Source organism: Moschus berezovskii, chromosome 10 (assembly GCF_049115385.1).
Source record: "Moschus berezovskii isolate FMDL1 chromosome 10, NW_MosBer_1.0, whole genome shotgun sequence".
NCBI lineage: Eukaryota > Metazoa > Chordata > Mammalia > Artiodactyla > Moschidae > Moschus > Moschus berezovskii.
Genome location: NC_142469.1, coordinates 93,812,959 through 93,838,039, shown reverse-complemented (window position 1 = coordinate 93,838,039; position 25,081 = coordinate 93,812,959). Strand labels below are relative to the sequence as shown.

The window sequence follows — 25,081 nt, the reverse complement described above, 5'->3', positions numbered from 1 at the left end:
CCATTCTGCTCGTTAATACTGTTGAGAAAAATGTTTCAAAACCCATTCATACGGAAACGTAACCCACTGCTTCAGGATAATCCAGTTCCGAAGGCAATGGCAAGCCACTCCAGTACTCTTGCCTAGAAAATCGCATGGACAGAGCAGCCTGGTAGGCTGCAGTCCATGGGGTCGCTACTAGTCGGACACGACTGAGCGACTTCACTTTCACTTTTCACTTTCACACATTGGAGAAGGAAATGGCAACCCACTCCAGTGTTCTTGCCTGGAGAATCCCAGGGACGGCAGAGCCTGGTCGGCTGCCGTCTATGGGGTCGCACAGAGTTGGACACGACTGAAGCGACTTAGCAGCAGCGAGAGAAGAGGTTGGCTTTGATAGACTCAAATGAAGCCCCTCAACACCCCTGTGAGGAGCGTTTAACATTAATATAATCTTCCTTTAACAAGGTAAGGAGTGAAAAGCAAGTGACTATCCCAGGATCACAGAGTAAATCCAGGGAGACGCCCAGTTGGATCGCAGCTGTCCCAACTCTTTAAGACTTAAGGGGGTCTAGCTGTGGAACAAGGTGGCAGTATTAAGAAAGCAACTGCTTTCATAACCTTCTTAAATAACTAAGTAAATAAATGAACTATTATACTGTTAACATAGCAACTCTAGTTTTGAATCTATAACATAGAAAAAACTTAATAGTTGCGAAGACAATGCATAACCAAGCATTTTTAATGATTAACTACACTCCCTGGAATAAAAAAAAAAGACAACAACAACAAAAAACACCAAACAGCCTAGTACATACTGAGGGGGGACATCCAATTTAACAAATACAAAGCCACAAAATTGTGCTTTCTTTGGAGGAAGTCTTTTCTCTCATTTGCCTAGTTATATTTTCAGATGGAAACAATAAAAATGAAATTGCAACCCTGAATCACTTCATTTTCAAGTAAAATGGATATAATTATAGCTTCTAAAAGCTAGAGCCACAAAAAAACATGCTCACTTGTTACGGAGAAATTTAAGTATTTTGTAATATTATGTGTAAAACTATCAAGCATATATTAAATCTGGAATGGCCTTTGGTGTCACTGCAGACTTATTATTTTCTAAGGCAGCATTGTCATCTTCAATTACTCACAGGTTATTATATGTTTTATCATTTATTTCTTAAACTATCATTGTTCACTATAATTGCCTATCAACATTTAATTGGGATACAGGATACTGATGAAATGTCAGTTAACTTTGCTATTTATACATGTTTTGATTAAATTACAAATTTAAAGCTAAGAGTTAATATAGTTTTGGGCTATCATAGATATGATTTTATGCACAATTTCAATTCTACAGTATAAAGTCAATTAACATTACACTGTAGCTTGATCTTTCTTGATCATTTTAAAAAATGGAAAATTTAAAAGAAAAATAAATTTTCGTATTTTTTCTACAAAAATTCTCAATACAATTTGAATCTTCTTTGTATAATGTACTAGCTATGATAGTAGATACTGGCCAATATTTTGTTAAAAATAAAAGCTTTCCTGAGAGGGCCAGTTTACATGAGCCACTAACTGCCCACCTCCCTTTTAAAAATAAAGAATGTCAGCACCCATATATGATCAGCAATGAGAAGCGAAGTCCATTTTTCCATCTGAGGCTCATAGGACCTGTAATTCTATTTTACTGCAGTAATTCTTGAAGGTGGTCTCTAGACCTCATGTTCCCTTGCAAAGAATATATATGTCCTACTAGGTTTAAAAGACCAACAATGGCAGACAAAGTTAGTTGCTCAGTCCTGTGCAACTCTTTTGAGACCCCCCATGAACTGTGGCCTGCCAGGTTCCTCTGTCCATGGGATTCTCCAGGCAAGAATACTGGAGTGGGTTGCCGTGCCCTCCTCTAGGGGATCTTCCTGACCCAGGGATCGAACCTGGGCCTCCTGCATTGCAGGTAAATTCTTTACCATCTGAGCCACCAGGGAAGTCATGGCAGGGCTTTAAGTTATGTCATAATGAGATCAGCAAGCGCTACTTGGCTCTTTTTCAAGCTCAGAAAAACTGAGACATAAGTTTTTGAAAACTCTTAAAGTTTCTCTTCCAGAGAAGTATTGCCATCTTCAGCACATACACACAGTGTGAGAGAGCAAATATGAACTAAGCGACTTACTCAGGCTAAATGGCCCAAGAAATCACATTTCAACAATGGGGTAAACTTAAAAAACAAAACTCCAAGAGAAACGAAAGAATAAAGCTATAATAAACTTTGAAAATAGGAATATTCATTTTTCTGGCTTAGCTGAAACTTTTTGCTGTCATTAGTTAAAAAGAAGCCTGGGGAAACTGATAAGAATAATCTGAGAACTGCCGCGGAATGCCATGATGTCAGGAGGAGACTCTGGAGGTGGAGTTTCCTCTGATTTCTATTAATTATCAAATGTTCTGCTGGGGCATAATTTACCTCCTGTCCCACAAAACTTTAAGAACAAGTCACAAAAATCCATGTTAGAATATAAGTTTTTTAATTTTTATAAATAACTTATCTGTTACAAAGATAGTTTACCCAGCTAAATCACAAAACCATCAACTCAAGATATCCAAATTACGTTTTATTAATAAAACAAGTAAAAACTGATTTATCAATCTTCACATAGAACTGCAGATGAAGCTGAAAAACAAGGCCTATTTTTAAACAAAATGCATCAAATGTAAGGGCTTTGGGTTTCTCATCTAATTAACTAGGATTGTCATAGTTCTTCTCATATACAAGATGCAAAGCCTGGAAGTTAAGGCTCTGACATTCATATAGAATCACCTGTGATATTCTTGCTTATTTAAAAAATATTCATTTGCAAACATTTACAGTGGGTGCCAGTCTACATTATCTATCTTTTGCTACATTTCAGCACTTCCCTTAACCCCATTCTAAGTACTGATATATAATTTTTTGTTTTTTTAAAATGCATATTGTTATTTTTTCCTTGATTTCATTTCGTTATATACATTCCTGATCATCTGAATATTTATTTTCCTTATAAAAATATATCATCAAAATAAAGAGATGCTTGAGGTTGCTTCAGTGTTCAAGTTTGCTTGTTTTTCTTTTTTCCAGCTTTTCTTCAGTTGTCCTAAATACGACTAGCCTTGTTTTATAAATATACACGCTACTGCCACCAAGTCAGGTTTAGAAACGGACTGCCCCAACAGTAAAGCGTTTAAATTTTTCTCCAAAAAAAGGGCTGTAGGTACTGCTGCTGGTTTTGAAACTGTACTTTCCCAATAGTATTCTCCTGTGGAAGTTCTGTGGGACACAAGGCAGATAAAGCAAGCTTAACCCTGTTGCTGTCAGTGGGTTAAAAATACCTTTTGTTTTAAGCTTCCCTGTGGAAGATAAAACACCATGTTGTGTTACCCACCACTAAAGTCAGTATATAGTGTGACCTATAGACATTAAGTCTTGTAATATTTTCTGCAATTCACTGTGCAGCATCTGTATGTCTTCACAGAACATCGGTACTCATGAGGGTAAAGTACAGAATAAGTAGAGGAAAGTTATTTTGTGCATAGTTTCATTTCATTAATGCTTTTTTATTTTGAAGGCAATGCTTCTCTCATGTAAGGCTTAAAAAGGGACATGATAGTACTTAATCACTAAAAGGAAAAAAGAAAATTAGTTAACAAAAGACTATTACACTATACATATAGAAATATAAGAAAATTATAAGGAAGAAAAGAAATCACTTAAAGCAAACTTGAGAGCTCTGTACAGTAGGAAAAGCTTTGGGGTACTTCACGCCATGTTTGTACAGACAATGCTGCTGCTCTCCTCTCATCTTTAGACCCTAGATGCTGGCTTCAGGAGTGGAGACGCTTTCAGGGAAGACAAACACAAGGCCAAGAGTACCACAGACCTGTGAAGCTCTTCCCCTCTCCACTGGCACTAGACAGCAGCAAACAGTTTTTAAATAGTTAAACCTTGTTGCTTTTCTTCACGTTTGTAGTGTTTCACCGAAAGCTTAAAAAAAAAAAAAGCCATCATCTATTCCTTCCTCCTGTCAAAATTCAGTAGTGACATGAGGGAAAAAAGTACTGGGAACACCTAGGTATTAATATGTTGAGAATTATCCATGATGGGCTACTGGTAACACTGTACATGGTTAGGCAGTGGGCAACCGAGTCTTTCAGCAGATTACCTTTCATGTGATGAATTTCAACTGCCCATTAGACTGAGGTATTATTAGCTCTGTGGGTTGACATTTAACATTAGCACGACACCATCTTGTCACACCTTCAATTTTACAAAATCCTATGTAGCAGTGAAACTTTTCCCCTGATGACAGACTGGTTTCTTGAATTTCAGATGTGGATTTAGACAAGATACAGGGCCTCCTGGCTCAGAAATGCCTTGGCATCTCACACTGTTCGCAACGGATTAAGGCTGGATGGTTTAAAAAAGTACAGGCAGTACAATTCCACTGAGCCCCCTCGTCATCTTCTGTGTCTTGAGTCTTTGGTGTTTTGATGGTCGACCTTTGATCTGTAAGGAAGCAAAAGAATTATTTTAGAAGCAAAATCACAGTCATAAATTACAGGCAACTATAAACACTATGGGGCTTTCCTCATAGCTCAGTCAGTTAAACACTAGCAACGCACAGCATGAAACAGCCTGTTAATCAAACGAAGCATCGAGCTGAAACTGACCCACATGCTTGATCCTCACAACCTGCATCTACCAGGCTGGCACATCTCTGCTGGGGAACAGCAACATGGACATGACTTAATCACCTCAATATCTCCTCAAATGGGAAAAGAGCATCATTTCCCCCAATTTATAGCAGGAGAAAAGGGAAATCAATTAATATGGTAACTAACAGCCAAGATTACCATAATGTCACCTAAGAATGTGAAAAGGTATCCAACTACAATGCAGTACTGCTAGTGCATTTATGTCTCATTCAACTTTGAGTTTCATTTCTCACTAATGTAGTAGTTATATTTCTGATTTCTATCATGAATGGAAGTGTTTATTAAATGTTCTCCATCTGCTAAAAATCTAAAACTGAACAATACGCACTAATTTCTAAAATCTTATTTAACTAAATGTCAACAACAGACTTGGAGAAGCAAATCAGTATAAAATTTTATCAGACTTTATTTCTCATGTTATTTGAAAACGCATTTATTATGGAACACTAGAAAGACTACTAGATCCAGAGTCATGAGAATGGAGTTCTATTCATGGTTCTGCTATTAACTCCTAATTTCTTTGCTCTGTGATTTTAGATAATCATGTTTCCTCTACATCTAGTCTTTCTTTCTTATAAAATAGTCACTGCAGTTTTATGAGGTCAATGTTCTAAATGTTTGAATGTACAGAGGTATCTTAAATATAAGAAACATATTCCTCCATGGTTGTGTCAAAGATGAAATTACATTTACAAAACTACCTTTTTGGGGGAGGGCGGTATCTTTGCAATTTAAAAATAGGATTCCTATAAATTATTCTGGGGAGGTTAGAAGTAAAAGGAGCATGCATTACTGGATCTCTCCAGTCACGGTTTATGATTTGTAGTTTACAAATTATATTAAAAATGTATATTAATTTGCAAATTCTACCTATTCCAGTGAGCTGGTAAGTAAATGATATCTTTTCTGCTATTTTAAAAGACAAACTATGATATATAGTGGGTAAAAATATAGGAAGTCAAGTTTCTGTAACAAATTCAAAATAATTAAGTGATGATATTTTGTTTAGTGGCACTTTATTTACTGTTTGGTCTTGAGGTTAACATTTTATTGCAAAATTCCCACTTTAGGCATAGTCACAATTTTTAGACATCACCATGATTTTTGGCACATGCATGAGCACCGTAAAAGTATTATTTATATAGCAATTTTCTTTAAATTGAATAGCTTTAAAACAAATATCTAGGGAACTTTGCTGGGGGTCCAGTGGCTAAGACTCTGCATTCCCAATGCAGGGGGCCCAGGTCCATTCCCTGGTCAGGGAGCTAGACCCCACATGCCCCAACTAAGACCGAGCACAGCCAAACAAATAAATACGTGTTAAAAAATTATCTTAAGGTTTATCTCAGTAAACGTATTTTAAAAACCAAGGGTCTGACGAGTTAGTAGCCACATAAAACTCATTAAAATGAATAGTTTAAAAAAGTTCGACTTTTTACCACCTACAATTATTCCACATTCCATACTTAGGGAACATTTTATAGAACAACTGTTTTATTCTGGCGATAATCCAGTCTACTTATTAGAATTTTGGTCTTACTAAGGTTAGAAAACATTCCGATCTGGCACATTTTCAGTAAAACCTTGTCTATCCTTTTTGTTAACTACAAAGGTTTTTTAGGAGGGCCATTCAATCTGTATTAACACTTCATTCTATTACTAAGTGCCAGGATTATCTTCAATATTTAAATATCTAAGGTAACTGTGGTGTTGGAGAAGACTCTTGAGAGTCCCTTGGACTGCAAGGAGATCCAACCAGTCCATTCTAAGGGAGATCAATCCTGGATATTCATTGGAAGGACTGATGCTAAAGCTGAAACTGCAATACTTTGGCCACCTCATGTGACGAGTTGACTCACTGGAAAAGACTGATGCTGGGAAAGGTTGGGGGCGGGAGGAGACGGGGACGACCGAGAATGAGATGGCTGGATGGCATCACCAACTCTGTGGACATGAGTTTGAGTGAACTCCGGAAGTTGGTGATGGACAGGGAGGCCTGGCGTGCTGTGATTCATGGGGTCGCGGAGAGTCGGACACGACTGAGCGAATGAACTGAACTGAACTGAACTGAATCAAATAGAGGACCTAATTTTTTTTTAAATGAAAAAATCTCCAATGGTTTTCTTGCAACTGCACAAAGTCTTCTGGTCCTTAGAAGATTATTATTAGTGGTATCTGGAAACTAAGTAACCACCAGAATCAAGAAAAGGGCAGGTTATTTAGGGTGCACAGTACAAGATGAGTTGTGATGTCCACATTTTATTTTAGCTCTTAAAAAATCCTCATTGTAAAGCAGAACTGATTTTAAGAACTAAATAAACCTCTCTAAGTGAAACTAGTAACTCCCTATTTTAGCCTTAAGGCAAAAATGACTAATTCTTTATTTCTCTAAAATATCCAGTATACAAGCATTTATCTTTTGTGAAAAACTTTTTAAGTTTTTTTTAAGTATTTTTTTTAAAAAACTTCAAACACACACAGAAGTAGTGAAAACAGTGAAATAAACTTTTAGCCCTTATGCTGCTTCAGCTGTCAAGACAAACCTTATTTCATCTACATGCCATCTCCCTCCTACCCATAAGTACTGAATTACATGGAAACAAAACAGGATCTTTTATACGAGAATTTTTAGTTTTTGAAAGAGAATGAAGACTATAGTAAGGCAACTCATCCAGAGTCTAAAATATCAATTTTGCTTATTTTAAGGAGCTGCTTTCCTTATTCCTTTATTCAATCAACATCCAATGTCTGAACACTTGCATGTACTGTGTCAAATGCCCAATTTCACTTTTGCTCCTCTGTAATAAGACTTCATTACATTCCAGCTAACTATGTTTAAAAACTTTTAAATAATAAAAAATATGAAGCTATAGCTAGGCCTAATTGAATTATAACTGAATAAAAACTAAGGAGTGGAGAGAACAGGATACTGAATGAGAATATGAAAATTCTTGTAACAAACCAAAGATTGTTCCCATTTCTACATATTTTTTAATGCCTGGAGTAAAAAACCCACACAAATGTTTCAACATTTCTTAGCTTGGTATGTACATAATCTGTATCAATGATGTAAAAATGATAGTAGGTAATAATTTAAAAAAACATTTATCTGAAATTCAGAGAATTTTGATTATAGAGAACTATGCATAAACTATATAGGACAGAATACTTATGAAAAATAAACTTTCCTAAGGTGTCTTCCTTAACGTTTGTCTAAAATTTCAAAGAATACAAGTTTTTATACCTGGTGATTTTTTTTTTTTGCCAAGATTTGCTATTCTGGGAGTATACAATGAATCCTAAGGACATGTATATTACTTTTAAAGGGCTAGCTAAGTACATAACATTTTTGAACCCTCCCAATTCCTAGCATGTTAAGTGAAAATAAGTATCTTCCTAATGAATCCATCCAAGAATGCCAAAGTTGGAAGTACTTCTAAGTGGAAGGCTGCTAAGAATAAAATTTTCTAAAATCTTGTTTTTCAAAATGCAAGTTTTCACACTTACTGGATACACTAACCTTTGGGTTTTGGTGGCACAGGGCCTACAAATCCAATATTGTCATAAAAGTTATGAATAGCGCTGGGATTGAAATGTGGTCCTGAAATATATAAAAAGTATATCAATGTTCATAGCTCAAAAAACATTAAAAAGATTTTAAAAAAGCAAATATTTTCTTTCTTAAAAAAAAATCACAGTTAAATAGAAAAAACACTTTTATTTCACACCTCTAATTTCTAATTACATGAAAGGATTTCAAAAACAGCTGAAATAGGTGTAATATATCGATAGTACCCATAACAGAAGTCCAACCTGTAAACTGAGGAAGAAGTTAGATTAATGCTAGTAAGACAGTAAAAGAATTAGAACAGATCCCTGTTGTATGTGACAAGTTAAGATAACTTAAAATTTGACAATGTGAAATATAATTTTAACATGGTCTTAAGCAACTAAATAGCTTGGCCTCAAGTAAGTATAAAAACCTGAACTAATATAATGTGATGCTTCAAATTTTAAACAAAAGGAACAAGTTCAAAGATTACATTTTCTAGACTAGCACTAGTTTTTTCCCTCCAAAGTTAAATTATGGCATTTTCTATGACTGTTTCAAGATAAACAGTTTATTTACTAAAAGAAAATAAAATAAATCATCTTTCAGTTTAATGGATTTCGGCACATACTCAGAAGTGTGATTAAGGGCTTATTTTTTGGCTTCTTCCCTTTCCTGCCTTTTTCATTTTATATATTTCTATTATTTCCAAACTTTAGAATTAGGTTTAAGTTATAAACATTCTTTTTAGTTGTCTATGGAACACTTTTTACTCACTCATGTACTGTGCCAAATGCCCCAAACTTTTTTACTCTACAATAAGGGAGGCCTGGCGTGCTGTGATTCATGGGGTTGCGGAGAGTCGGACACGACTGAGTGACTGAACTGAACTGAACTGAAGCAATTATTGCTGGTCAATAATAGTTCAAATATCATTAACTACCATTTTCCTAAAAGTATTGTAAGTCATATTTTAATTTTCTTCTCTATGTCATCAATTAAGAAAGTGCCATTAGAGTGGGGATGCCTTTTAATCATGTTCTTAAAAGCATAATTCTTCAAAGGTAGAAGGAAAAAAGGGAAACAGGAAAAAGGAATATGAGTATATATATTACAATCTTAATAAACACTGTAACAGACTATATTAATACATAACACCAATACTTTTGATAATATAGCCAGACATACTAATCACTGTCTTCCCTTAAAGTATGACTAAAGGGGATTTGAAGGATATTAAAAGTATCAATTTATTCCTCAACCAAATATACAACTTTGGAGGGAGGAGTGGTGAGTAAGAGAAAATAAAAATCAAAGTAGCACTATATGGCTCCAAATCAAATCTGAAACAAGATTACAGTTGAAAGTCTGTTTTGAGCCACAGGAAGAGCTGATAAATTAACACAAAGAATTTCAGCTGAATATGCATTGAACTTTACCTCGGGCTTGAAAAAGATCAATTTCTTTGGTTAAGCAGTCAATGTCAATCTGGAGCTGTCTATTACAACTTCTCAACTGCTGCATTTCTTCGAGCTGAAAAATAATTCCAGGTGAGGATCTACATCGAACTCTCGTGTTATTTGTTAAGAAGGAGTCAAGTTTTGCAGGGGGAGGTAAGGACAGAAAAACAAGTGTGAATTAAGAGCATTTCTAGAAAACTAGGTCAAGCTTTTGTATTGATGACCGGTTGCCTGTTTTCATGTTTAAGCATAGCAGTTACAACAGTTACAGAAAGAAGGACTTACTGAAGGTATTTGGGATATGGAATTTGATCTTTTCAGACGCCTTCGAGTTAGATTATTTTCCATTTCGTTGACCTCAGATTTTAGTTTATCCAGCTTTTTCTTTTGAATCTCAAGTTCTCTTTGAAGCCGTTCCATTCTGGCCTTCTGGTGTACCAAAAGAGCTGCAATACATATTAGTATATATGAAGATCCACCCAGTTTCATCAATTAACCTTTAAACAACCTTGGGAAAACAAAACAGATAACTACTTCTGTGACAAACAAGAGGCTGTGAAGGATCTCAAAGATAACACTAAAACAAAGTACTGTGTGTTAAATATTTAAAATCTCAAAATTTCTAACTTTAGAGAATTATTTTATTTTTGACTTGAGAATCATTTAAGCATATAAATGTCTTAATGGGAATGTGGGTTATGTTAAATACATTTTGATGTATGCAATAAATAAAAGTAATTGATTTTGATCCACATGAATGTTAACATTAAACTGCTCAAACTGCAAATCAAAAACCATTCAGATAAACCAAATACATTTTCTTATATTCCAATTATATTTTGTGAAAACATTTTCCTAAGATTTTTTTAAAAAAGAAAATAAGCAATCAATCTTGTCACATGAGTGATGAACTGCTTGGGAAACCTTAGTAAACCATAAAAATTGGTATATATGGGCCACTTCTGGACAAAGTGAGTTTGACTTTTTAGGATATTGTACTGGTGGTGAAGATAACTGAATTTACTATTAAATGGAGGCTTGGGATGACTCTACCACAAGAAAACAAGCTGATTTGAAAAAGTATAATAAATAAACTCTAAAAATGAAAAATAGTAATTAAAAAAGTCAAGTCAATTAAACATATTAGATTAATGCTAACTAGTCACCATCAATCAAACTAAAATTTCCAAGAAGCTAAAAAATAAGGAAAAGGCTATATATATTCAGGCCATTCAGCCCAGCAGTGTACTATAGAATCTGAATTAGGGTGTGGGGTGTGGGGAAGCTAGTTAAGCTCAAGTACTTTAAAATTAACTTTAAATGGTAGATAATTTTTCCCAACAAAAATCTGACACTAATACAATCCACAGGTATCGCCCTCTGTAATTCTCCTTACTTATTGGAAGAAAACAGTATTAGGGGAATATGTCTCAAGTTTTAAAAACCATGATTGATTCTTGGTATCTAATCTCTCATTTTAATATATATTCTAAAAATGAAGGGAGGTGTTTTGGAGGTACACATATTCCAGATAGAAAACTGTATCTTTGTATATCCATAACTGCCCCAGGCTTGCTTTGTCAAGCTTTTATTAATTTGGTTTATTTTACTTGAATTGCAAAGTTTTATGCCTCTATTTCCAAAACATAACAATTGTGCATTAGGGTTTATTTTATTTTGTTAAAAGAAGATGAGGAGTGGATTGTTAATTTCTGAGTGGGACAGTAAGAGAAGAAAGATAGAGGCACGAAGTGAGAATGAAGGGCAATATGCAGATGACACCACCCTTATGGCAGAAAGTGAAGAGGAACTCAAAAGCATGAAAGTGAAAGAGGAGAGGGAAAAGGTTGGCTTGAAGCTCAACATTCAGAAAACTAAGATCATGGCATCTGGTCCCATCACTTCATGGGAAATAGATGGGGAAACAGTGGAAACAGTGTCAGACTTCATTTTTTTGGGCTCCAAAATCACTGCAGATGCTGATTGCAGCCATGAAATTAAAAGACGCTTACTCCTTGGAAGGAAAGTTATGACCAACCTAGATAGTATATTAAAAAGCAGAGACATTACTGGTTTTTTGTTTTTTTTTCCCTTTGTTTTGGCATACAACAAAACTGCTATAAACAAAATAATATGAACCACACCTACAGATAAATTAGGTTCATGCACAACGTAGTGATATGTACTTGTAAAGGAGGGGTGATCTGTTAAACAGATTCCAGTGGGTAAGCTAAGGAAAAAATACTCTCCATTCCTGTCAATTATTTACATTTAGACTAATATGGACTTTAAAAGTCAAATACAAAGAATCAATTATATTAGAGAGGATTTCCAGTGAAAGGTGACTGAAAGGAAAGTGAAAATGAAACTCGTTCAGTTGTGTCTGACTCTTTGTGACCCCATGGACTATACAGTCCATGGAATTCTCCAGGCCAGAATACTGGAGTGGGTAGCCTTTCCCTTCTCCAGGGGATCTCCCCAACCCAGGGATCGAACCCAGGTCTTCCACATTTCAGGTGGATTCTTCACCAGCTAAGCCACAATCTTCTGCCTTTTGAAACCTCATGAAAATTACAGAGGAATAAAATGGATAGAATCCAACAAAGGTAAACAATAGGAAGAAGGCAATCAGTGGCAAGAGATTTCAACAAGTTTCTGGAAGACTGAAAGCAGATGAAATGGAATAGACTAATGGAGGGCGGAGAAAGCTACAGTTTCATAGACAAGGAGGGCACTGCAAAGAGGCAGCTAATTTGCCACGCAGAAACCTAAGAGGCTCCTGGAGAATGCAAGTAAATAACAGAGGGCAGAAGTGAGGGATGGACCAGAAAAGGGGGCTTAATTGCAAGTCTGCGGATAGAACAGTCAACCTCTCCCCATCCCATGGAATCTTAAGCACAGGATGCTTAAGCATAAGCAACCTAAAGACTTTTTAGGTTGCTGACACTACAGAAAGGTGGCTCTTTGATATGCTAATTCTACCAAGGAAATAAGGGATATACTTATTGCTTCATATAGTGATTTCTTTAGTTTTTCCAAACTTAACTATCTAACCTGCCCTTTTAAATAGACAAAAAAAGAGGAGGAATAACAGAGAAAAATATATTCAGTACTTTTTAAATCTTTCAGTCAAAATTAAGTTTTAATAAAGTTTTAAGCTTACAACTCCCTCTGGTGGTTGACAAAATAAACAAGTAGAATCTCTGTAAACTAGTAGAATCTCTTTAGAGAGACTCAAAATTAAAATTGGTAGCATGTACTGAGGCAGTCATCTGTGTTCTTCATCAAATACTTCTGGCTCTCTGCTTTCCAGGAATATAGCAGAATTGCGCCTCCTCATCCTCTCTGAATTAGGGGTGGTATGTGGACTTGTTCTTTCAAAACAGTAACACATGTCGGGGCAGAAAATTAAGGAGTCAGAGCTAATTTGCTGTATGTCCTTTGTCTCGCCTGAACAATCTTGGAAGCACAGAGATGGAGCTTCCCTTAACCTGGGTACCTGAGTGAGGGTGATGTAGAACAGAGCCCACCAGCTAATCTATTTGTCAAGTGAGCTAGAAATAAACCTTTGTTGTTTAAAGACACAGTTTGTTAATAGCAGCATAATGAAGCCTAAATGATATATGTATCAAAATTAAAAAAAAAACCAATATCCTTTGACACAGCAGTTTCCTACTCCTGGTAATCTCTTCTGCCAACATACCTGGGTGTGGTTAAAATTTTCATGCATAAAATTTTTACTGCAGCAGTTTGTAAAAACAAGACCCTAAGATCCATCAAAAAAGGAGTGATTAGATATTATGGTACAAAATACTATATAGTCATTTTTAAAAGAAGCAGATCTGCAATTCCCGACTTGGAATACTCTCAAAGAGACAAAAACAAAAGTTCTGATAAAAAGAGAAAGTAAACGATGTTTCACTTGTATTAAAAATGTATAAATATATGTATGCTTCATATACAATTTCAACTTCTAAAGAATACAAAATGAACTGTGAATAGTTACTGGTTGTCTCTGGTGCAGAGAACTTTTCATTATATATCCTTTTGGTTTGCCTACATTTTTTTAAAAAAATCAAGAATATTTAGAAAAATATTTTGGTGTAATCCCTATAGAATCCCAGCTTGTAGAAACTGACAAGCTGATTCTAAAATACACATGGAATAGCAGGAGACCTCAAATAACCAACCTAAAAAAAGAACAAAGTAGAATGTACACACTGCAATTTCAAAACTTACTATAAAGTAACAACAATCAAGGCAGTGTAGTAATGGCATAAGGACAAACATACAAACAAACAAACAAAAAAACTGAAAGTACAGAAATAAACCCATCTGTTTATGGTCAACTGATTTTCTATAAAGGTCCCAAGGCCATTCAGTGAGAAAACTTTTTTCAACAAATGGTGCTGGGAACAGATAACCAACAAGGACCTACGGTATAGTACACGGAACTCTGCTTCAGTGTTCTGTAATAACCTAAATGGGAAAAGAATTTGAAAAAGAATAGATACAAGTATATGAATAGCTAAATCACTCTGCTGTACACCTGAAATTGACAACATTGTTCACTCCACTCCAACATTAAAAAAAAAAAAAAAAAGAAAACTGATAGCATAGGAGAAAATTTTGCAACAATAACAACTAACCTAAATGGTGCTGGGACATCTGGATTGCCACATGCAAAAGAATGAAATTTGGACACTTATCTCATAGCCTTATATAGAAGTTAACTCAAAATAGATGAGAGACAAAAATTTAAACTCTAAAACTCTCAGGAGTAAATCCTGATCACCTTGGATTTACCCATTGATTCTTAGATATGACACCAAAGATATGAATAATGAAAGGAAGGCAATACATCAGACTTCCTGACGTAAAATTAAAAACTTGTGCTTCAAGGACACTTACCAAGAAAGTGAAAGGATAACTCACAGAATGGGAGAAAACAGTTGCAAATCACATAAGGGACTTATAAACAGAATATACAAAGAACTCATACAACTCAGTAATAAAAACAAATGACCTAATTAAAAAGTCAGCAAAGGATATAAACTGGGATTTCTCCAAAGAAAATACACAAATGGCTTGACATCATTAGCCATCAGAAAAATGTAAATCAAAATGAGATACCACTTTACAGCTACTGGGATGGTAAGAATCAAAGAAAATAGCAACTGTGGTAGAGGATGTGGCGAAGTCAAAACCCTCAAAGATTGCTGGTGGGAATACAAAATGGTGCAGCCACGTTGGAAAACAGTGTGGCTGCTCATTCCTCAAATGGCTAAATGCAGACCTACCGTAGCACCCAACAATTCTACTCGTATACTTACACTTATATGTATACATATGTCCACATAAACTTGTACACAAATGTTCATAGCAGCATTAATTACAATAGGCAAAGTTAGAAACAATCTAAATGTCCATTAACTGATGAATGAATAAATAAAATACAGTGTATCTATACAATGGCAGAATGCACCATAAAAAGGATTGAGGTACTAACACATGTTACAATTTGGATGAGCTTTTAAAACATTATCCTAAGTGAAAAAACCTAGTCACAAAAGGTTACATACTATGTAATTCCATTCATATGCAGTGTCCAGAATATGTAAATCTATAGACAGGAAGCAGATTAGTGACTACTTAGGGCTTCCCTGGTGGCTCAGAGGTTAAAGCGTCTGCCTCCAATGCGGGAGACCCGGGTTCGATCCCTGGGTCGGGAAGATCCCCTGGAGAGGGAAATGGTAACCCACTCCAGTATTCTTGCCTGGAGAATCCCATGGACAGAGAAGCCTGGTAGGCTACAGTCCACGGGGTCGCAGAGTCGGACACGACTGAGCGACTTCACTTATGGCTGAGGGTGGCGGTAATGGGATAGGAGGTGACAGATAAAGGGTACTGAGTTTCTTTCTGAAGTGATGAAAATGTTCTAATATTGGTTGTGGGACGGTTGCACACGTGATTATACTAAAAATCACTGATTTTTACACTGTAAATGATAAACTTTATCTCAATAAATGTTAAAATGACTAAAAATTTTAAAAGCAAAAGAATAAAATATTTGTACATGTGGAAATAAAATGATCTTAAGATTATGTTAACCAAAATTGTATATCATATAGCCCCATAGTACGTTTATGTTATACATACTGTAGAGGATATATACAATCCCTCATATATGTATTTATATATATTCATATAGGTGTGTATGTATATATATATATAAATACATATATTTTCTTTCATAAAAGAACTTTTTATGAAAGTTTCATAAAACTTTCATTAAAAAAAAGTGAGAGACAAAGACTATAATTATAAATGGAAGGAGGATAAAGAACTGATAATGGAGATTTCCTCAGATAATTAAATAGCTGGGCAAAGGGAAAGGTCAGGGGTCAAAGGAGACATTTTTATTGTACCTTCCCTTTTTGGTGTTAAATTTCTTTTATCATATGGATATGTTATTTTCATTAATACTTGTAAAAAAGTTCAGCTTAATAGAGGAAATAACTTGCTAGTAGGCAAAACTCTTCACAAATGGAATGTACTACCTCAGGAGATATCTTGTTTCTCAGAAGGTACCCAAGAATAGGATGGATTCACATTTGATTGGGTCCAACTGCTGGACGGCTAAGTGGACTGGATAACATCTGCCGCACAGTTCTACATGACGTTTAGAGTCTCTTCCGGAAAAGGCGATGGCACCCCACTCCAGTATTCTTGCCTGGAAAATCCCATGGACGGAGGTGCCTGGTAGGCTGCAGTCCACGGGGTTGCGAAGAGTCGGACATGACTGAGCAACTTCACTTTTATGCACTGAAGGAAATGGCAACCCACTCCAGTGTTCTTGCCTGGAGAATCCCAGGGACGGGGGAGCGTGGTGGGCTGCCGTCTATGGGGTCGCACAGAGTCAGACATGCCTGAAGCGACAGCAGCAGCAGCAGAGTCTCTTCCAATCTTGAGATTTATTCCAACTTAAAAAGGTGGTTACTCTTAAGACTGGGAACAATCTATGAGGAGTAGGCCATTGTTTTCTCCAAAAGAAAAAAAATTCTTTAAATGGTCTGATGTCAAGTAATTACTGAGTTAATTTAACATGATCTCAATGTCAACACAGCAAGTCGTTTTTATTTATTTTTTTTTTAAAAGGCATTTCCAATTAGCAGATGAATAAAACTCAAAGTGCAAAATTTAAAATTTAAATTAATTTTTAGTTCTTTTTGAAAAGAATATCTAACACCCTCAATTTTTGTCATGATTAGCATTTTTACTAAATCTTGTTAAGTAGAAAGGTGCTGTGGTTTGGAGGGAAGTACTGCTGAAAAAATGACAAGGAATGAGAAGTTCCAAGAAGCCAATTTTCATCTCATAAGTTTTTTTATTTGTACTTCTATTTTAGGTTCAAAGTCAAAGCTACTGCTTTTCAATATAATAGGACCATAAATATAACTGGAAAGCATTAAAGTATCATAAAAATGATTATAAGAAAAGGTCAATACCATAGGTGTTTTCTGTATTGATAATGGAGAAGGAGAAGTCATTTTTGGCAGCAATGTTAGTTTGGTAAGAGCCTCTGGCAAATATAACAAAATACAGAACACAGGCCAACCCTTTCCTCCCCTAATCCCCAATGAAAACTGGTTTGAATGAGTGGAGATTTGTTTTCCACACTTACACAAGTTGCCAGTGTTACAAAAGCATACATTTATGAATAGGAGAGGACACCAGAAAATCTCGGAATACAGTGAATGAAAGTGCTTATTGGTTCTTTACAGAAGTTAGGTAAAAGTCAGGTGGTAGGACTCAAGGAAGGAAATGTAGCTATCTGGCCAGTAACCTTACTACTGGTAAGCAATTTTCACTTTAATATTAGTTCTTCTTAGCAAGTAAAGTAAGAATCTACTTCACGCTGACAGACTTTGAACTGAAATTTCTAACCCGAATTTGTTTTTTCTATTTGGGACTCATTTTTGTCTCTGATTCTTATAGTGGTTTAAGGACTCAAGTATAATTTATTTCCTTTACAGGGGGTGGTAGTGATAGACGTGGTGCTGAGATGAGCAGGGTCCCGATTGAAGTCTCTGTCCTTGTCTTTTGAAGTAAAATGCTGACTCAAGAGATAATGACTGGGAAATGTGAAGATGCAGAAACAGAATAGCTGTTGGGCTGGGGAACTGCTAACACTTTAGACTATAATTTGGCCATATAACACAGTCACCAATTCTCAGTTTTCTGAAAGATAAAGGCCTGACAAACATTCCTAAGTTGTTTATATAGGAAGGACCACACTTTAGATGAAAACTGCTGACCACAAGAACATATATCCTAGACTAGCTGAAATCAGAAGGCTAAAGCTGAAACTCCAATACTTTGGCCACCTCATGCGAAGAGTTGACTCACTGGAAAAGACTCTGATGCTGGGAGGGATTGGGGGCGGGAGGAGAAGGGGACGACAGAGAATGAGATGGCTGGATGGCATCACCGACTCGATGGACATGAGTTTGAGTGAACTCTGGGAATTGGTGATGGACAGGGAGGCCTGGCATGCTGTGATTCATGGGGTCGCAAAGAGTTGGTCACGACTGAGCGACTGAACTGAACTGAATGATACTTGAAACCTCACCCTGATGCCAACCAATCGAAGAACTGTCCATGAGCTCATCAGCCCTGCTCTTTGAACACTATAAAACTCACTAAACTTCCAGGGTGGGTCACACGGTCGTCAGGGAACTAGTCCACTGTGGCTTCCTTTGCCTGGCAAAGCAATAAAAGCTACTCTTTTCTACATCACCCAAAACTCTGTCTCCGGGTTTCTATCAGGCACTGGTGAACAGAGGCCACATTTCAGCAACAGTTTCATTAACCGTCCTCCTTCCCTCTCATTCTACAACAGATGGCATATAAGAAATTATAATTTTAAAATTTTTATTGTAGTATATATTTCAAATGTTAAATGGTAAGTTAAAAATAATGCATTTTGGTTACCAAGTTATTGATGCATGTTCTCTCAATTTGAGAAAAATATTTTCCTATGCACTCAATATGCCAGCAAATTTGGAAAACTCAGCAGTGAACACAGGACTGGAAAAGGTCAGTCTTCATTCCAATCCCAAAGAAAGGGAATGCCAAAGAATGCTCAAACTACTGCACAATTGCACTCATCTCACACGCTAGTAAAGTCATGCTCAAAATTCTCCAAGCCAGGCTTCAGCAATACGTGAACTGTGAACTCCCAGATGTTCAAGCTGGTTGTAGAAAAGGCAGAGGAACCAGAGATCAAATTGCCAACATCCGCTGGATCATGGAGAAAGCAAGAGAGTTCCAGAAAAATATCTATTTCTGCTTCATTGACTATGCCAAAGCCTTTGACTGTGTGGATCACAATAAACTGTGGAACATTCTGAAAGAGATGGGAATCCCAGACCACCTGACCTGCCTCTTGAGAAACCTGTATGCAGGTCAGGAAGCAACAGTTAGAACTGGACAGGGAACAACAGACTGGTTCCAAATAGGAAAAGGAGTACACCAAGGCTGTATATTGTCAGCCTGCTTATTTAACTCATATGCAGAGTACATCATGAGGAACGCTGGGCTGGAAGAAGCACAAGCTGGAATCAAGACTGCTGGGAGAAATATCAATAACCTCAGATATGCAGATGACACCACCCTTATGGCAGAAAGTGAAGAAGAACTAAAAAGCCTCTTGATGAAAATGAAAAAGAAGAGTGAAAAAGTTGGCTTAAAGCTCAACATTCAGAAAACTAAGATCATAGCATCTGGTCCCATCACTTCACGGGAAATAGATGGGGAAACAGTGGAAACAGTGTCAGACTTTATTTTTTGGGGGCTCCAAAATCACTGCACATGGTGACTGCAGCCATGAAATTAAAAGCCGCTTACTCCTTGGAAGGAAAGTTATGACCAACTTAGATAGCATATTAAAAAGCAGAGACATTACTTTGTCAATCAAGGTCCGTCTAGTCAAGGCTATGGTTTTTCCCATGGTCATGTATGGATGTGAGAGTTGGACTGTGAAGAAAGCTGATCGCCGAAGAATTGGTGCTTTTGAACTGTGGTGCTGGAGAAGACTCTTGAGAGTCCCTTGGATTGCAAGGAGATCCAACCAGTCCATCCTAAAGGAGATCAGTCCTGGGTGTTCATTGGAAGGACTGATGCTGAGGCTGAAACTCCAATACTTTGGCCACCTCATGCGAAGATTTGACTCACTGGAAAGGACCCTGATGCTGGGAGGGATTGGGGGCAGGAGGAGAAGGGGACGATAGAGGATGAGATGGTTGGATGGCATCACCGACTTGATGGACATGAGTTTAGGTAAACTCTGGGAGTTGGTTACGGACATGGTGGCCTGGTGTGCTGTGATTCATGGGGTCGCAAAGAGTTGGACACGACTGAGTGACTGAACTGAACTGATAATTCTAGTCCTTGGCTCAACTTCTTTTTTCTACTCTGAAACAGTGTTTTAGGAGCTTTAGAAAGATCAATTTCACGGCAGGAAGCAGGAACATTTCTTTTCTCTTTATCACCCACACCACACAAATTAAGAGTTCAGAAAAGATCCTTACTTAAAGAAGTATTATTTGGGTCACCTCATTTAGTGCTGTGTAAGTGGCAAAGCATTACACATGTATAAGTTAACAATGCAAGAGATGCACTGTGCAGGAAGGAACAGTCCTCAAAACGAGATAAGAGGTCGAAGAACGACAGCCATCCCACTACAGTGCACACATGCAGGTAAAGGGTGCACAGCCATACAAGTGTTGGGAAATTCCATGTATGTAGGTATGCTTAAGGAAAGTGATCATGGTTGTTCCAGCTGTCTGAAGGTAAACAGAAATAATGTGAGTGGCCAGTTCTGGGAAACCCTGCTTTTTTGGGTAGGATTTGAGTTCTCAAACCAGATTCCTTATTCTTTAGCAATTTTTTTTTCTACCTTCAAGTGTCTTTATAAAGTATTCCTTTATTGCTCCAAGTTATTTCTAATTATATCTACATATAATCTATTTGTGACTTCTTTCCTAATAGCTGTCTTTACTTATATTAAGTGATCTTTTAGCTCCATGCTTCTCAAACTGAGGCATACATGGCCCCTCATACATGGTATAGCAGGGGTTATATAAAGGTACAAGATAAACCTGAACTATCTTTTCAGACGGTTCATTTTGAAAATCTGAAAAGACATTATACTCCTGTGGGCTCTGTTAACTGCCTAGGTGAGAATCTTGATGCTGCTACCTGTCCTTTGTATAGGTATCAACCTGTTCTAAAGTATTTTAAGCTGAAAATAGGAATATTACTAGTGTCTACTTTATATTTGGTTACGAGAAATAAATGGGCTTTCAGAACAATGCCTAACACATAGTAAGCTTTCAGCAGGTATTAGTTGTTATGTATCTTAACATATTACACTCATCTCACACGCTAGTAAAGTCATGCTCAAAATTCTCCAAGCCAGGCTTCAGCAATATGTGAACCATGAACTTCCAGATGTTCAAGCTGGTTTTAGAAAAGGCAGAGGAACCAGAGATCAAATTGCTAACATGCGCTGGATCATTGAAAAAGCAAGGGAATTCCAGAAAAACATCTATTTCTGCCTTATTGACTATGCCAAAGTCTTTGACTGTGTGGATCACAATAAACTGTGGAAAATTCTGAAAGAGATGGGAATACCAGACTACCTGACCTGCATCTTGAGAAACCTGTATGCAGGTCAGGAAGCAACAGTTAGAACTGGACATGGAACAACAGACTGGTTCCAAATAGGAAAAGGAGTACATCAAGGCTGTATATTGTCACCCTGCTTATTTAACTTATATGCAGAGTACATCATGAGAAATGCTGGGCTAGAAGAAGCACAAGCTGGAATCAAGATTGCCGGGAGAAATATCAATAATCTCAGATATGCAGATGACAACACCCTTATGGCAGAAAGTGAAGAAGAACTAAAGAGCCTCTTGATGAAAGTGAAAGAGGAGAGTGAAAAGGTTGGCTTAAAGCTCAACATTCAGAAAACAAAGATCATGGCATCCGGTCTCGTCACTTCATGGCAAATAGATGGGTAACAGTAGAAACAGTGGCTGACTTTATTTTTTTTTTTGGCTCCAAAATCATTGCAGATGGTGACTGCAGCCATGAAATTAAAAGCCGCTTACTCCTTGGAAGGAAAGTCATGACCCACCTAGACAGCATATTAGAAAGCAGGGACATTACTTTGTCAACAAAGGTCCGTCTAGTCAAGGCTATGATTTTTCCAGTGGTCATGTATGGATGTGAGAGTTGGACTATAAAGAAAGCTGAGTGCAGAAGAAGTGATGATTTTGAACTGTGGTTTTGGAGAGTCCCCTGGACTGCAAGGAGATCCAACCAGTCCATCCTAAAGGAAATCAGTCCTGGGTGTTCACTGGAAGGACTGATGTTGAAACTGAAACTTCCTTACTTTGGCTACCTGATGCGAAGAGCTGACTCATTTAAAAAGACCCTGAGGCTGGGAAATATTAAGGGCAGGAGGAGAAGGGGACAGAGGATGAGATGGTTGGATGGCATCACTGACCCAATGGACATGGTAAACTCTGGAAGTTGGTGATGGACAGGGAGGCCTGGCACGCTGTGGTTCATGGGGTCGCAAAGAGTCGAACAAGACTGAGTTACTGAACTGAACTGATCTGATCTTAACATTATTCATTTCCCCCTTGAGCAAATGTAAGCAAAGACGGAGAGACAGGAAATGCTGGGGGGTGGATTCAGATAGGGATCTCAGAAATAGTCTCATTGAAAAGGTAGCTCTGAGTAAAGACCTGAAGGGACTGAGGGCGTTAACTATGTATTCAGGGAGAAGAGAATTTCAGACAGAGAGCCCAACAAGCACAAAGGCCCTAAACGTATGCCTTCTAAGGTTTAAGGGGCAGAAGTATGAAGGCCAGCAGGGCTGGAACAGAGTGAGCGAAGTGATGAGTAAAAGAGATGAGGGGGAGCCAGTGGATCTCTGGATGAAATGGTGGTGATCATGTGCAGATGAGCCACGCAATCTGATTTATGTTTTTCAAACTGTATTCCTGTGGATGCGGAGTTAAAAGACCCTGAGCAGGCAAGGGTGAAAGCAGGGAGGCTACTGCAACAATCACTTGAGAGAAGATGGTAGCTCAGAAAAGAGTGGTGACGATGGATGGGGGTGGTGAGAAAAGAGAATTCTTGATATACTTTGAAAGTTAAAGTTGACAGGATTTAGTCAAATTAGATGTGAAATGTGAAAGAAGGAAGGAGTCAGCAGTGTTTCTGAAGTTTCTGGCCTGATTAAGATGTCATTAATGGAGACAGGAAGAGTAGGCTGGGGGCAATGGAAGATGTTTTTTCAGACACAGTAAACTTGGGATGCATTAAATGGAAATGTTAAGGAGATAGTTAAATAAACTGCTTGAAGTTCAGGAAATAAATCCAGGTTAGAGTTACAAATTTGGGAGCATTTGGCATAAAATTTAAACTTATGAGGCTGACAGAGATCATCCAGGGAACAGTAAAGACAGAAAAGAGAGAAAGCCCACGGACTGAACTTTGAGGCTTTGATCTCACTTCTTTCAACAAAGAAGTGAAAGGTCAGAGAGACGAGGGAGAACCGCCGAAGAAGAAAAGGAGAGGTGCAACCCCAGGGCGGTGCACGGGAGTAAGTCAGGTGGACAAAGCGTTTCAGAGGCGAGGGCGCTTGACTGCAGCCAGCACTGCTGATTCAGATCAAGACAGACAAGGACTGAAAGGCCTCTGGGTTTGTAACGATGCTGTCAGCGATGGCCCTGCCAGAAGCCAGCGTGCTGCAGTGGGAGAAACCCTGACTACAGAGGAGGCTCAAGAAAGAAGGGGAGACAAACTGGAGACAGCGAGTTTAAGCAACACTGTATTTTCATATGCCAGGTAATATATGAGTATCTTATGTCTGCTGCTACTGCTAAGTCACTTCAGTCGTGTCCGACATTGTGTGACCCCATAGACGGAAGCCCACCAGGCTCCCCCGTCCCTGGGATTCTCCATGCAAGAACACTTGAGTGGGTTGCCATTTCCTTCTCCAATGTGTGAAAGTGAAAAGTCAAAGTGAAGTCGCTCAGTCGTGTCCGACCCTTAGCGACCCCATGGACTATAGCCTACCAGGCTCCTCCATACATGGGATTTTCTGGGCAATAGTACTGGAGTGGCTTGCCATTGCCTTCTCCATGTCTACTTTAGTAAAAAATCCCCTGTTTCATATTATTAACTTTTCAAGTTGTTTCATAAAAACAATTACACTCTGGAGGGTGGGAGGGGAGAGAGACAGGTGAGGAAGATTAAGAGGTACAAACTTTCAGTTATGAAGTTCTCAGTCACAGGTACGAAATGTACTCTGGGGGAATACAGTCAACAGTTATGTAATATTTTTGTAAGGTGACAAGTGACAACTAGACTAATCATGATCATTTTGAAATGTCCAGTAATAATGAATCACTATGATGTGAGTGCCAGGAATTAAAACAGTGCTGTAAGTCAATTATACTTCAAAAGCAAACAAATAACTTAAGAGACATCAGATAAGCGGTTAGCAGAGGGGAGGAGAGAGAGGGGAGTTAGATGGAAACAGTCAAAAGGTGCAAATTTCTAGTTATAAGATAAATACTAGGGATGTAATATACAATACAGTAAAGATAAAAAAAAACACTGTTACACATTGTTAAAGAGTAAATCTCAAGAGTTCTCATCAGAAGGAAAAAATATTTAAAAAATCTATTTCTTTAATGTATCTATATGAGATGATGGATGTTCACTAAACCTACTGTGGTATCATATCATGATGTGTGTAAGTCAGATCATTATGTTGTACACTTTAAGCTTATACAGTGCTGTATGTCCATTATATATTAATAAAATTGTTAGAAAAAAATACTCTCCATTTAAAAATTAGCAACTATCCAAACATAAGAAATCTACTTTGATGGAAAGAGTAGAAGAAAGGACTTTGGGGGAAGAACAGGAATTAAGTATCAGTGGAAAAACATGATGTATTAGTAAAAATCACTTATTGCCAAAACTACACAGAAATGGCTCCAGTTTAGTCACAGATATATGGAACATAAAGTTTCAGCACAATTTCTAGAAAATCAGAATAACCCACAGAGCTTTAAAACACATGAACATGTATGCTCACGTGCACCTAGGCTTTACCATTCAGAAGCTCTAATTGAGCAAGTCTGGGGCTGAACCTGGGCAATTTTGTTTGAAAATTTCATGTTAAATATAATATTTTATATTATAAATATAAAATTTTATGTTATTTTATGCTTCAGAGGTG

The 25,081-nt window shown here is 37.3% G+C and overlaps 1 protein-coding gene across 6 annotated transcripts in view; it reads right to left on the bottom strand.

Moving 5' to 3' along the window:
* Window positions 1-2,494: 2,494 nt before the first annotated feature.
* Window positions 2,495-25,081, bottom strand: part of TAB2 (TGF-beta activated kinase 1 (MAP3K7) binding protein 2) — an 88,016-nt gene continuing 65,429 nt past the window's right edge. For 5 of the 6 annotated variants that reach the window (XM_055432804.2, XM_055432806.2, XM_055432803.2 and 2 more), the window contains 4 exons: window positions 10,033-10,193; window positions 9,727-9,820; window positions 8,258-8,338; window positions 2,495-4,528 (listed from right to left, as the gene is read on the bottom strand). In XM_055432804.2, coding sequence (XP_055288779.1) covers window positions 4,386-4,528; window positions 8,258-8,338; window positions 9,727-9,820; window positions 10,033-10,193 — 479 coding nt within the window. In that variant the 3' untranslated portion in view covers window positions 2,495-4,385. Of the gene's footprint in view, window positions 4,529-8,244; window positions 8,339-9,726; window positions 9,821-10,032; window positions 10,194-25,081 lie in introns of all 6 variants that reach the window. The other variant, XM_088840815.1, reaches the window with a different exon arrangement.